Here is a 14816-nt window from a genome sequence, read left to right as displayed (position 1 = left end):
TTTGCCATTTTTAAGGAGGACCTTTATAAGCTGTTTTTTAACAAAATAAAATTAATAATGTACAATATTTCTCCTCTATATTTCTTTCTATGGGCCGTCTAGAGCTGATTGTTATAAAACACATTCTTGAGATTTAGAAGATTTGGAAAGAAAAATAAAAGCTACGTCTAGACAAGTACAAGCAGAAGTTTCGGTAACCAAAGCTTGCCAAAGGTTAAAGAAGAATCAGAAATCACACATGGCCAGATCAGGCAAAAAGGTGAATGTTCAATGACGCTTTGAACGTTTTGAAGTGACCCTACAAGATCTATTGTAAAGTATTCATGTCGGGTGATCGCCGTAATATTGCCCATATACGTTTTTCTATTTCTGACATCTTATTCTTTTTTATAACGTTTTTTTGGCTATTTTACACTTTTATAAAGATGACTTTTTGACTGACATTATCGAAATATTTCCTGAAATTGTCAACTGTATAAATCAATAGATCTTCCATTGGTATACGAAATAAAATTAATTATCAAGTCAAATTATTTATAGATACCTGAAATGATGATAGAATTTTCTCAAATTTTTCAGATCTTCCTATTAATTTAATAAATTTTATTTCTGTGTATATGATGCTGTCTCAAGATTTTTCTATTTTGAGATTAGCGATTGAAAGTCATTGCTTTCAATATAGTTACTATGTATAGTTAAACAAACAATTAATCATTGAAATTGGAATGAAACGTTCAACCACTTATTTATATCTACGTATGTGTATCTAATTCAAATTTGTACAATTGAAATGTTCCAGCGTACAACTCACATTAACTTATTCTCATATATCAAATTTGGTTTTTCAGGTAGTTCACAACGTCGTACACATCACTAAGCAAAACCTCACTTCACATCATTATTATTACGCTGAAATACAAAGAATACAGCGTCGAATTACATTTCAAGTACTTTTATTGTTACTGTTTTTTCGTAACATACAATTTGGTTTATACGGGGTATGAAATTATTATTAGAAATTTTATGTGCCGTTATCGTAGATCTTTAACATTAATTTCGAGATACTGTGTTTTCAATGTACAAAGAAAGAGCAGAATACTGGCAAGGAAAAACAAAATAGGTACACTACCGGTCAAAAGTTTTTGCTCACCCCATAATCCATTCATTGAATTTCTAAATTATACACTCAAACAAACGGCGCCTTAGTTAAAGTTTGTAAGTACTGGTTAATTTGTATATTATTCTTTAACTATGAATTATTTCTTCGGTGTATATGATTGTAGTTAAGTCCCTGTTAGCCCTGTGAGACGCAAGAAAGTGTTATACGTTTTGGACCTAGATATCTTTTTGTGAAGTTTGTTTACGAATTCGTTCACGCAAATTCAGCTTCAAAATGGGTAAAGCCAAAGGACTATCGGTAAACTACAAATATGCATGCACAAGGAGCTTTGGCGATAGAAAACGTTCAGGGTGACCTCGTAAAACCACAACCGCTGAAGATAAACGTATTGTGCCTTCGAGTACTTCTACAGGGAAGAGAGCCAAATAAGCTGCCCTTTTTAAAAGGAGGAGGCAGTTGAGAAACATCTTTAAAGACACAATAAAATCAAGAAGTTGCAGTGGGCTAAAGAACATAAAAATTGAACGGAAGACTAGTGAGAGAGTTTCATGAAGTGATGATTTAATGTGTGAGATTTTTGGGCCTAGGAGAAGATAGTTTAAGCGCAGGTCATGATAGATCCACGTAAAATCCTGACTGTAAAACTAGGCTCGGTTATAATTTGGGGATGTTTTGGAGAAAGGGTGACGGAAGACCTAGTAAAAATTGTTTTGAAAAAAGAGCTATATATGAATATTTAAGGAAAATGTAGTACTTTCTGGCCAGCGCCTGATCGATAGAAAATTTATGTTCCAGCAAGACAACGATCTCTTCTATTCCTCGAAGCTGTGCAAAGAGTATTTGAAAGAATTGGGAAAGAAAAATGTACTGAATGTAATGATTCGACCATCACAGTCCCGACTTCGAACCGAGTCGTTGGGGGAAAAATTGAACAAGGAAGTTAGAAAGTAATGTCTTACTCCGACTTCACATATTTGCAATATTCTGGAAACAAATGTAACAATATAGACGATAATTATTTGTCGAAATTTTCACAGAAATGCCAAAATTGTATACCGAAATAATAAGAGTAAAAGGGGCTTATATGTGTTCTTTCAAATATAAACGATTGTACAATACAATTTTCATTTGTTGTGTATCACGAAAACTATGGCGGGCAAAACCTTTTGACCGGTAGTGTATGTATTATTCAAAACAAAAAAAGCTGTATCGAATTTCTGAGAGGAAACAAAAATTGAATAGAGTGTTCGATCAATGAAATTGCTAAACAATTACTGATCATAAAAGATCTTACAAACCGGACCACCCTGATTAAATTGGTTACATCTCGCACCTATGAGAATAGAGGATAGTTCAGATAACAAATTTAAATAAGCTGTAGATCTTAAAATGATTCGAATTTCATAAAATGATACAAAAAATGTGCGAATCATTGGAACGAGATACGGATCTACAATGACATTATAAGATTATAGATTCGTTTGAAAACCCCGTTTAGGACAAAACCTTGTATAAAATAACTATTATTAATGGACTGGTACGTGAAAAAATTGAAAATCAGTGGTAAAAGGTCAGTAATTAAAATTGCTTCATGCTTCAATATTAAAAAAAAAATTATTGACTTTATTTGATCGAAAAGTTAATTTAAGTTTTGTTAAAATATTTCACTCTGTTTAATTGCTGCTCTAGACCAATAAATGTAGTAGCAGCCTCGTCCTTGATTGTAGTAGCAGCCTCGTCCTTGATTGTAGTAGCAGCCTCGTCCTTGATTGTAGTAGCAGCCTCGTCCTTGATTGTAGTAGCAATCTCGTCCTTGATTGTAGTAGCAGCCTCGTCCTTGATTGTAGTAGCATCCACGTCCTTGATTGTAGTAGCAGCCTCGTCCTTGATTCTAGTAGCAGCCTCGTCCTTGATTGTAGTAGCAATCTCGTCCTTGATTGTAGTAGCAGCCTCGTCCTTGATTGTAGTAGCAGCCTCGTCCTTGATTGTAGTAGCAACCTCGTCCTTGATTGTAGTAGCAGCCTCGTCCTTGATTGTAGTAGCAGCCTCGTCCTTGATTGTAGTAGCAGCCTCGTCCTTGATTGTAGTAGCAGCCTCGTCCTTGATTGTAGTAGCAGCCTCGTCCTTGATTGTAAGAGCAGCCTCGTCCTTGATTGTAGTAGCAGCCTCGTCCTTGATTGTAGTAGCAGCCTCGTCCTTGATTATATATCAACACAATTGTCAAATGAAGGAAAATCGGGACCAAAATAAAAATTCGGGTATTTGGAAAATAAGTATGATATTCGCTAGTTACAAGTGAATCTTCATAATCGAAGAAGCCGCCTGCCAACAGATACAGATATCTATATTAATTTAAGCAACAAACGACGAACTTATGTTTTGTTTTGGCTTATTTAGGAGCAATATTAACAATGGCATTCAATTTATTATCAACATCATGTAACAAGTTTCTCAATGCTCCATATTTAAACAATCTCTCATCCCAGTATATTGGGTCGCTACCGATCCGGATAAGATGGGCTAACCCTTGTTGGCCATTTAAATTGGAAGAGAACATACTTCATGAACATATCGTAGATATACCCTCCTTGCTATACACTTTGATCTATCACAATCTACCGGATACAGTGCGAGTAATTTCTGGGATTATTTTGTTCAGGATTCAACTCGCAGCCAAATCGTACACACGGTCTGCGATCCTAGTAGATCTCAACAAGATCGAAATGAGGCATCTGCCGTTAACATGTTCCAGTAAGCCGAAGCCACTGACGATCTGGTCCGAGTACTACTGCTACGAAGAGGGGGCTATCCTATTAAGTTTCCAGATAGTATATCGTTCACTTCTGAGATAAATCATCTTCCTGACAACTCTGAATTGCGTGTAGCTACTAATCCGTACGCGATTCCAGCAACCCAAAAATTTTCTCCTACTGCATAAATTGCTGCAACACGTTAATGAGTAACTTCAGCAGCAACTATTGGTATAGCAAAGTCCTTTTATAAAAACGAACCACGTTGGTTGATATCTCTTACGGACAAAACCTCTGCTTGCTTTAATCTAGGGTGATTAATTAGTGCGATAAAGTTCAATGCCTCTTTTGTCCTTCGAAATATCAATTTCAAAATCTGAGAAGATTTGAGTCATCATTGATCTACATATTACAATCTTACAGAGTGTTCCACGCCCTATATTTTATTGCATATTTGGAATAAGTATAATAATAAAAGTATTTCAAGTTATAATTTTGTTTGATAAAAGATCATCTTGAAAAAAATTTGTAACAGGAATATTGGAAAAATACCAGTAGTTAATCCTTTGCGAGTGCACGAAAATTACAGCATTACTGGAATTTTATAAAAAAATAAATTCAATTTTAAGGGTAATATCTCGGAAAGGTGTGAGCCGAGGGAATTTTGTTATAGAAAAGACTTAATTTCAAATGAGCATTGAATTTTATCGCATGAATTTAGAGACACAATATATATCTAATCATTCAACAATTAATTATTAGTTGAATATAATTTATTTGTTAAAAACTGATATATAACAATGAAATGTTAATACGACAACAGGCACATTATTGTTTTTTGATTGAGAGGTTTGGTACATTTTTTGATGTTGAAGAATTTGACTGGTGATGAAATGATTGATATGATCTAGATATTGGGAGAACTATCAGCAAGTATAAACTATGAACGTTTTCCTGAAAGGCGGCAACCTATAGAAGCAATCTTGGAGAGATTAAGGAGCCATTGACTCTCACGGGTTCGGTTAAGTATGAAAAGCATGAAGGACTAAAAACTTCTGTGGCAGAAGAAAATGGAATTAATGTTTTGCGGGCAGTTGCTGAAAATCCACACACAAATATAAGGAGTATTTCCATTGAACAAGAGCTGAGTTACTACAGTGAGCAAAGACTCATTGACAGAAACAAAATGAATTCTTACCACATTTACTTGCAAGAAGAACTAGCTGTCGATGATTTTGAACGAAAGTTAGCATTTTGTAGGTGGACGAGTTAATCAACAGAGAGACTAACATATAGTAGGACCATATTTTTAAGGAAAATTCAAATGCTAGAATATATTTAGATTTTTTAGTAAACCAGTTGAGTCTTTTATTGTAAGAAGTCCATTTCTTACACGTCAAAGGATGTGGTTTTTGCATGGTGGGCATTCTCACGCTAATCAATTGATGGTGAACTGAACGAACTATTTCCTGGAAGATGGATCGAAAGAAATGGCTCAGTAGAGTAGCCACCAATACCTTCAACAAGAGATGACATAATGGAGAGAATATGGAATGAATTTCGGAATTTTTCTATAGAAAAGCATGCATAGATGTCTTTGAAGGTCATCTCTAACAAAAATTGTGATAATCAAGACGTATACGTATACTGTAGTGGATAGGATAAATTTTCATTGTTCTGTTTCTATAATTTATTTTCAATATACTTTCTTACTTTGCATTTGCAATTCAACCGCCAAATGGCAATAATGAAATGGCAGTTTTTCACAATTAAATCATAGTCAACTCAAAATTAATTGTTGAATGATTAAATATAAGTACATAATCATTGTTTTTCACAGAAAATTCAAAATATCTCGATAACGAAAAATGTTAAGTGTAGAAAATGCTCGATATAAAATGAATTTCGATATCACATAAAATACAGAGTGATTCTTCCAAAGAACCTTGAAAATTATCTATTCGTAATATGACTTACCTTGTATCAGATGTTTAGGAAATAAATAATTTTCCAGAATTTTTATTACTATTATCACAACTCTATATTATCGTAATGGGACAGTCAAGTTGATTTCAAATAGGCAGTTTTATTTAAAAAAATTTTGATGGCACAACATTCTGGAACACTCTGTAAGTTGTAAATAGTTTTAAAATGTGAAGACTAATGATGGCTATCTATGATCTCTCAAATTTTCAAGTTGATATCTCAAAAGACAAAAGAGACTATAACAAACTAATCAAACAAGTCGTATCTTCAATTTTTAATTGATTCTATTAGTGGCAAAATTATTGTAAGTTTTACAATTTCGAATTTTTCACTTATTACTGAAGTTCAAAGTTAACTTAAACACCAATTTATAAATATTCATTTTTGATCGGGAAACGTGGATCAGCTGCTATTGATGTTGTCGAAACGGTTCAATAAATTTCCAGTGGATCGAATTCAATGGAAAATCGCGAAGTACCCCAGTTTGCAGTTCTTCATGATACAAGCTCCGATAAAAAGACAAAAACAATAATAAATAACGTTGTCAAGACCAAATAAAAAATAATACAAAAGTATTAGTAAATTGATTCGATACATTATTTAAATCACCAATTCTCAAGAAAAATGAAGCAACATATGGAGAAAATTAAAACAATTGTTTAAACAAATGAAACCAATATTTATTTCAGATAAACTCATATTATGATTATTGTTTATATGTGAATGTGATGAGCTATGAAAATTTTGAAACTTAAAAAAATGTTCCTTAATATAACAGACTTTATGAAAAGATACCTACATCCATAACTGGAGAAATTGAAATACCTAAATTACTAGTTGTTGATTATATACTTGCAGGTATTAATTCAAGTTCCATTAAGTTCATATAAACTTCGAAAAAATTATAATTGATTACAATTTTTTACTTTCTATCATACAAAAATATTCGAAAACATTGAATAGATAAATATCAATTTCAACTGCTCATTCATTAATATGCCTTTAATATATTTTTAATTTTGTATGTGGGTCGTTCTTCTTTTGTCTTCTCAGCAAAAAAAAATAATATTTTGTTCATAAATACTAAATTCATAAATATTTTTATATAAAAATACAATTGACAATGCAATAATTTTATTATCCTCAAAACTAGATTTTATTCATAATTATTTTTTACAAAATCAGTGTGACATAGTATACAAAAAGCGTGACGGAGGTGTTATACATACAAATAAAGTGTGTCCCTCTATGACTAGTAATGTAAACAAACTGCTCTCGTAAAAAAAATCACATTGAAAGTTTCTATCCAAGAACATTTACTGAACTACTCAACGTTTTTTATTACATTAATAAGAAGAAATAATTTTTAATGTTTATATTATTAAATAAAAAAATATTTTATTGGCTGTCTCCCGATGTATACGATTTTAGTTGCTACCTTCTGTCACCCATTTTATGGTACAAAATAGTGTGCGTTAGAAACTTTGACCTTGGTCACTGGTCCCCCTCGATCCCGCACTCGCGCTATACGTTCCCACGCCCCGGTAATACCAGTCAGTCACTCGCAAACAGTAACAGGAGGTGAATATGTTTATTTAGCGACCCCTTTGTCACGTTAGATACGACTCTGTCACGAAAATGTGTGACGGAGTGGTATAACTCCATCAAGTCAACTCCAAGTCCATCAATTGCTTGCTCAGCAGCCTGGAATGTTGAGCTACACAATGTTAAGTTGTTTTTGCGGAAACTTTTGTGATTGCTACAATTTACATGGACTTACTGCCCATTGCCGAAACGTGAGGCAGAAGTTGGCATTTCAACCTCGGATATAGAAGAACCATTGATTGATATTTTTTTTCCTGCTGTGTATAGGCATCATTGCCTGTTTTTTTCACGTCATTGCCTCTGCTCAGTCACCTGGGAGGTTGTCACTCCATCTTTTCCTAGGTCTTCCAAGGCTTCTTTGTCCTGCTGGTGATTTCTCCCTTGATATTTTCACAATTCGTTCTTCCGTCATGCGGTCAATGTGCTCATTCTATTTTATCTTTCTATCCAGTACCCAGTCATTGATATTATCTATCCCGTTGACTGATATAACTAATGTAATTGGTTCTACTAGGGGATTTTATAAGACTGTGTATACCTCTACTTCAGAAGACGAAGATGACCAGCCTCTTCTTAATTTGAGAAATTTGGTACATCCCACGATATACTAGTGGATAAGATCCATCCATTATTAATAAAAAATGGAACACATCTTTTAGTCAAAGTACTAAGTCAAAGAAAAATTGAGTACACTTACTTAGGAGTAGCAAAAAGTGGAGTGGATGAAGATGGAGATGTTCGAGTGATATTTTATAAATCTGTTGATGATACTGGGAAATTGTTCAAATTGGTAGAGACTGATGTGTCAGATGTGATGTATGAAAATTTGTTACAAATTATTCCACTTCCTAAGATAATTAAAAGACGGAAACGCGTGTTTTACGAATACGATCAACCAATAGAAGTTTTTGAAAAGTAGAGTTAATGAAAAGATATTGTAAGACCAAATTAATATCTACCAAAGAATCGACACCAATCATCAAGACTTGTTTGTTATTGTTTTCTAAAATTAAAAATTGTTATTAAAGGTTAATTTTGTTCGGCGAACGTAAACGTTGTTTACCATTCCGTCACTTCGTTATCCACTCTGTCACAATTTTGTCCCCCTTAATATTTTTGTTCAAAGTAAGTTATGAACCACTTTATTGTTGGTATTTACAAAAATAACGTTTTCAAGTATTATATGCTAAATAATAAAGGTGTTCCCTAAATTTTTAAGCGACTTTATTGGGCGACTTTCATAATATTAAAAAGTTTCATGTCTTATGAAGCAAAAATGTCACAGAAGTGGTATTGGATAATTAAAAAAAATGATTATTTAAAAAATTCCGCCCAATGGAGCTAGATAATAGTAAATGTTTATATTATTGATAATAGGTAATAAGAAACTGAAGTTCTGATTTAAAATGAGACATAAAACAAATAAATACTTTTGTGACTGAGGTGTTATTTTTTTCATACTATTCCTACGAAATTTGAAATAAAAGGAAAATTACATGTAATACTTCGTTGCATTATATGTTTTTGTAATCTACAATAATGAGGCAATAATTTAAATCACATTTCATTAAATAAATCACAAATTTATTTTTTTATCAAATATAAAAAATTGCCGGTCAGATTGTCGATAAAAAAGAAAAACGTCCCATGTGAGAAATTATTACAGTTAAAAATTCCCAATTACCCAATCCCCTCTGAAATATACGAAACTGGTAATGCACGCAGCAGTCGTAAAATACTCTATTATTTAGATAGTCTTAAACTTATTTTTTGGCGGAGGGTGTAATTTGGGCGCTAACCATCCTTCTTTACCTGTCTGACCAAGAAGGGTAGATAATCCGACATGTATTTTCCCAATAGAGGGAAAGTTGATAGATTTTTAAGTAGGTTAGGTTAGGTTATGTAAATCTCTTATTTTATATTTTATATGTACTTACGTACTAAATAAAAATATAAAGAAATATAAAATTTACTTTATTCTGTAGAGTGTTACAAAAATGTTGTGAGGAAACTTTATTAAGGGCAGATTTTTCATTTAAAAAAAAGTGCAAAGTAGCCCCCTCTAATGGTAAATTTTTTCAGACCTTAAGTGTTAATAGGTCATTTCTCTTATAGAAAAATCTAAAAATACAAAAATATATCTTATTATAAATGTCGGTGATTTAGTAAATAACTGTATTTCATAATCATGTACTTCAGTCGGTTAGCGTCCAAAATACACATAGGATTAAAATGACCCTTCGGTCTTGGCGTCTAGTTTACATGTTGTAAAAAGTACATTAATCCTTTAGCGCCCAAATTACATCCGCCCTTTTTTTGGGCATATCCAAAGTGCCGTATATAAATAATCCTCCCCAATAAAATGAACAGTCCTCAGTTGACTTCAATTAAAAAGCAATGGAATCTCAGTCTATGTAAAATGCAAAAAAAAATTGTATATTATATTTGAAAATAGATATGAGAATTGGAAAATTGGGGAAATATATACTTATACATCGGACTTTTCATCAATTATTATTGTTGCTTGAATTATTTCTTTGGTATTCTCTTGAATATTTGGAATACTTTTCAGGCTATGCTACTAAGCAACCTTAATTCGACTTACTTTACAATAATACCAATTCGCATACGTTGACAATATTCGTCATACTATAACCAACAAACAGTTGTTATACTGTTCTACCAAACGGAAAATTACGTTGATTCACGAAACTTAGCTACACGCCCCTCGTGGATGAAAACAAAAAAAAAGATTGGTGATGGATGCAGGGACGTTCAGTATATTTTTTTTTGTTGTTCATAGCAATAAATATTTTGAAATAAGTTAATGTTATAAAAGACCCTTGGAAGCAAACTTTCCCCATATTTATCAATTATTATTGATTAAATTTACGTTAAATTTGTGATGGTAAATAAATACTTTATCTTTTAATTCACTATCAAAAACATATTCTAGTTGAGCTATTTTCAAGTTTATTCCACAATTAAATGCAGAAAAATTTTTCTTATCATATAATATCAATCATAAAAGAAAATTATAAAAGATATTAGAGAAAATTATTGTTAACATATATGTAAATTTCAAAAAACCGTCTTGAAAATTTATAATAAACCAACTGTTCTACTGGATTCTCGCTTCACTCCACTCCACTTTTCTGTATTTTTATTAGCATAGAAATCGACAAGTATCAAAACAAGAATTCATAAAAATGAGATATTACGGAACGAAACATCTCAGTAATATAATTTGACTTTAGAAAATGTGAAGGGCTAAAATAAATTTGAATCATCTTCTCTCTTAATTCGATTTCCAGCTCATTCAAAGCAAAGATGAGTATGTTCTTTCTAATAATACAATAGAAAAATCATTTGGGTATAAATATCGTGAGATAGGAGGCTACTTGATCACAAAAAGTAAAGATATAATTTAACTACTAAAAGTAATCCCCTAATGGTATCTAACTTCACGTTTATTGAATAATAGTTTACAAAACCTGATGCATCTGATATTGACCATTGGAAATATTTTTTGGGATGTTTAAATCAACGTTAACATTATCATAGCTTATGCCGCTTCAATTTTCAAATTAATCAGCAAAAATAAACATGAATCACAGACAAATCCTCACTCACGCTTTGTCACTATACTCTTATAAAGTGATGTTGAACTCCAGTGGAACCGTTTTATAAAAAAATATCCCATTAAAATTTCCATCGACAAATTGGAGTTGAGTTTGTTGACAATTTTAGTTATGGTAGTAATTAATAATATATATTAGTACAAGGCCATAAGACGCTAATGATAAAGTTTAAGTGTAATCTATAAGTTTATTGAAGTTTACTCCTTAAGAATCGATTTGCATATATAAGGGACCCAGTATGAGAAAAATGTGAGGAGTAAAATCTATCGACGAATGACCTCGATACGTTTTTGGTGCGCACCCTATGATGCGCAACTTTCTAATTTGTCAGTGTCGTTATACTTATATTGCTGTTTTTATTATAAATATCAATAATTAATATTGTTATTGTGACGTTTTAATTTTTATCATTGTGCTCCGCTAAAGTGAACTGAAAGTATTTTCAAATAACTACGGCAGAAAAAGGTGTAGATGATATTGCCGGAACATCTAACAAACACGTGGTTGCAAGGTACGTTATAATTCATGTATTATATGTATGAGCATGTGCAATTTGTATTTATTGAATATTTATCGATGTAGTTCATATAAATATATATTTGAAAACAACACATAAAAGTAGATAATCAACCCAATATGAATTATCGAGATTATTGACTATTGTAAAAAGTTTAATGTAAAATATTTCGTCGATTAGTTATAATAAATGTATATGAAATGAATAAATATATATTTATATATGTATATTATTTTCATTAATTAACAAATTTACCCTTTTATACAGTATCAATCTTTTTTAAGTTAAATAAACTCTTTTTGCGTCTGGTTAGACTATCGAACTTAAGGAGTAAACTCCAGTCGTGCGTCGCAGCTGACACACACAAAAAATTTTTTCTAATCTGCTAATCTGGACCGCTGTTGAAACGGTTATTGAAAACATTTAAATGATATTTTCGGCACAATCCAACCAAGTATCGAAAAGACCGTCTCGGAAACATTTCACAAACGATACCTCTAAGTCGGTTGGAACACGAAACAGATAGAAATATTTCTATATTTCACCAAATCTCATCGTCCAAAAGACGATTTTCTTATGTATTGAAACGAACCTATAAATGAAAAAACTTCATCGTGATTTAAAACTTCAGCTGTTAAGTTATACGAACGAATGGACGTTGCAGATAAAGACGAATATAACAAATATGTCTACTTTAATAAAGTTATACCTACAATGCCAAACATTTTAATATAGTTCTAAATATCAGAAATACAGGAGGTACAGGTTCATTTCGAACTATATTCGGTACGTTGAATCAAGTTTTTAATCTAATATGGCAGCGGATGATCACCATAATGAAAAAATTAGTTCCGAACTTATTTCCAAAGTATGAGTTAGTAAATGGCAATGCTTTTCATCATAATATTAAGGAAATCATGCACCAAATAGAATGAAACAAGTTCGAATAGACTGGTTGGGGTTTGCTGTAGCATCTTAAAATTCCATAAACTATCATTTAAAACATTGTCTTACCACTCCTTAACTTCAATAATTAGTATGAACATCAGTAATACCCCATGTAGCACAATAAAGTTATCTTCCAGTATTAGGGGCTACTTTCTTCTCAATTTATTGTGTTCGTATCAATTAAATTCTTTCATACATTTTGTTTACTTAATTTATGTCTTGGTCTTAATCAAGGCACAAGAAGGAAAAGTTAACATTTTGCATTCTTATTTATTTAAACGTATTCAAATAAAGGCACACTTCTGCTGAAATCTTGTTCATTTTAATAAATACAAAGAGATGATGAATAGAACATTCTGACTATCAAAAAATGAAATCATATCCAATTAAAATTCTTTTGTAAATTTTATGACCAAAATCTCATTATTTTATTTCGAAGCTACTGTCACTCATATTTATTTATTTATTTATTTACCAGAGTAACAGTACATTACATTACAAAGTAATACAAAATCACAAAGTAATCAGACAGAGGAAAACGAGTTTCCTGTTCGCCAGTCTGGAGACGCGAGACAAGCATGGCAAGACCCTCCTGGCCATGTTTGTTCCCCTTACAACTAACTTAAAACTAATACAACCTGTTTTGTATAATGTAACAGTATATAATAATTTTCAATACAATAATACTTATTTTAATCAACGTCGGTATAATTCCTGTTTAGTTTTATAGACTTAGATCATCTGTTAATATCTTTAACAGGATCAAGTCTTTTCTTAATATGTATATATATTTTCGAAATAAAATACCCATAAGTTAAAACTAAAACCCAGTTCTTTAACTTTACCCATTTAATCTATCTTTTACAATCAATAATCTATATCTTTGAGATCGTTCTTCTTGCTTTATTAGCTATTACATACATATTTTCAATAATCCAATCTTTTAATTTCATACTTATATCTAGTTCTTTAAGTTCATTTGGCAACATATTAAATATATTTATTGCTTTAATTTTGTTATTTTTATTACTTACAGTTTTGTATGTTTTTGGAAGCTGTATTAATTTACGTCTTGTAGTACTGCTCGAGTTTAAGTATATATTTTTTAATACGTTATAATGATACCTGAGACTTTCTAGTGCAAACATTTGTGTAAGATTTATTGGTTTGTTTTGTGGAAAAGAATGTTTACTTATTATTTTAAGTATCCTATTTCGAAGATTTTGCAGTAGTTGCAAAATACTTTTATATCCACCACCCCATGCAATATTGCCATTACTTATTATACTATGAAAAAATGCGTAGTAAACCATCAATAGTGTCACTGTTGTCATAATTTTTGATAATTTATGCAAAACAAAAAGTAGATATCTTGTTCTTTTAATAGTATGCTCAATATGCTCATTCGATCTGAGATTAAAATCAAAAATGATGCCTAAATATTTACATTTATCGACTCTTTGTATCTTTTCATTATTTATAGTTATATTTAATTCTTTTGGAACACTAATACAATAGTTTCCAAAGGCAACATATACCGTTTTTTTATGTTTAATGTTAATTTATTCAATGCAAGCCATATTGCTACTTCTTCAAGATATATATTCATTGATGATTCCACATTTTCCCAATTCTTACCTATAGAAAAGATTGCGGTATCATCCGCATAAGATACTATATTATCAGGCATACTTATCAATAAATCGTTTACATATAGTATGAATAGCAAACGACCCAAAATTGTACCTTGTGGTACTCCTGTGTCTATGTTTTCGAAATCGCTATTATCTTGGCCTATTCTGACCTTTTGCTTTCAACCATTAAGATAGCTTTTTATTAAATTATTGGCTTTTCCTCTTATACCGTATGCGTACAATTTGTCCAGCAGTATCTCATGATTGACAGTGTCAAAAGCTTTTGCTAGATCAATGAAAGTTATTGCTATCGGAGTACTTTTGTCTAAATTCTCATATATTTTATTTGTAATATAGATTAGTGCGTCTTTCGTTCCTTTATTTTTGATGAAACCGAATTGTTTTGAACTCAGTATTGTATTTTTTGTTATGAAATCCGATATTCTGTTATAAATAATTTTTTCAAAAATTTTGGCAATATTGGATATTAAAGATATCGGTCTACAGTTTTCGATTGATTGTTTACTACCAGATTTTAAAATAGGAATCACTTCAGCAAGTTTTAGTGCATCTGGCCAAATTGATTTATCTACGCAATTATTAAATATACTTGCT

The 14816-nt window shown here is 31.4% G+C and overlaps 1 protein-coding gene across 1 annotated transcript in view; it reads right to left on the bottom strand.

The window, feature by feature from the left end:
• LOC130445713 (uncharacterized) overlaps window positions 1-895 on the bottom strand; it is a 71290-nt gene extending 70395 nt beyond the window's left edge. Inside the window, exon 1 of the mRNA XM_056781543.1 lies at window positions 812-895. Within this exon, the coding sequence (XP_056637521.1) occupies window positions 812-813 (2 nt within the window). The 5' untranslated portion in view covers window positions 814-895. The remainder of the gene's footprint in view (window positions 1-811) is intronic.
• Between the last annotated feature and the right edge of the window lie 13921 nt (window positions 896-14816).

Source organism: Diorhabda sublineata, chromosome 1 (assembly GCF_026230105.1).
Source record: "Diorhabda sublineata isolate icDioSubl1.1 chromosome 1, icDioSubl1.1, whole genome shotgun sequence".
Lineage (NCBI taxonomy): Eukaryota > Metazoa > Arthropoda > Insecta > Coleoptera > Chrysomelidae > Diorhabda > Diorhabda sublineata.
This window is presented reverse-complemented; position numbering and strand designations above follow the sequence as displayed.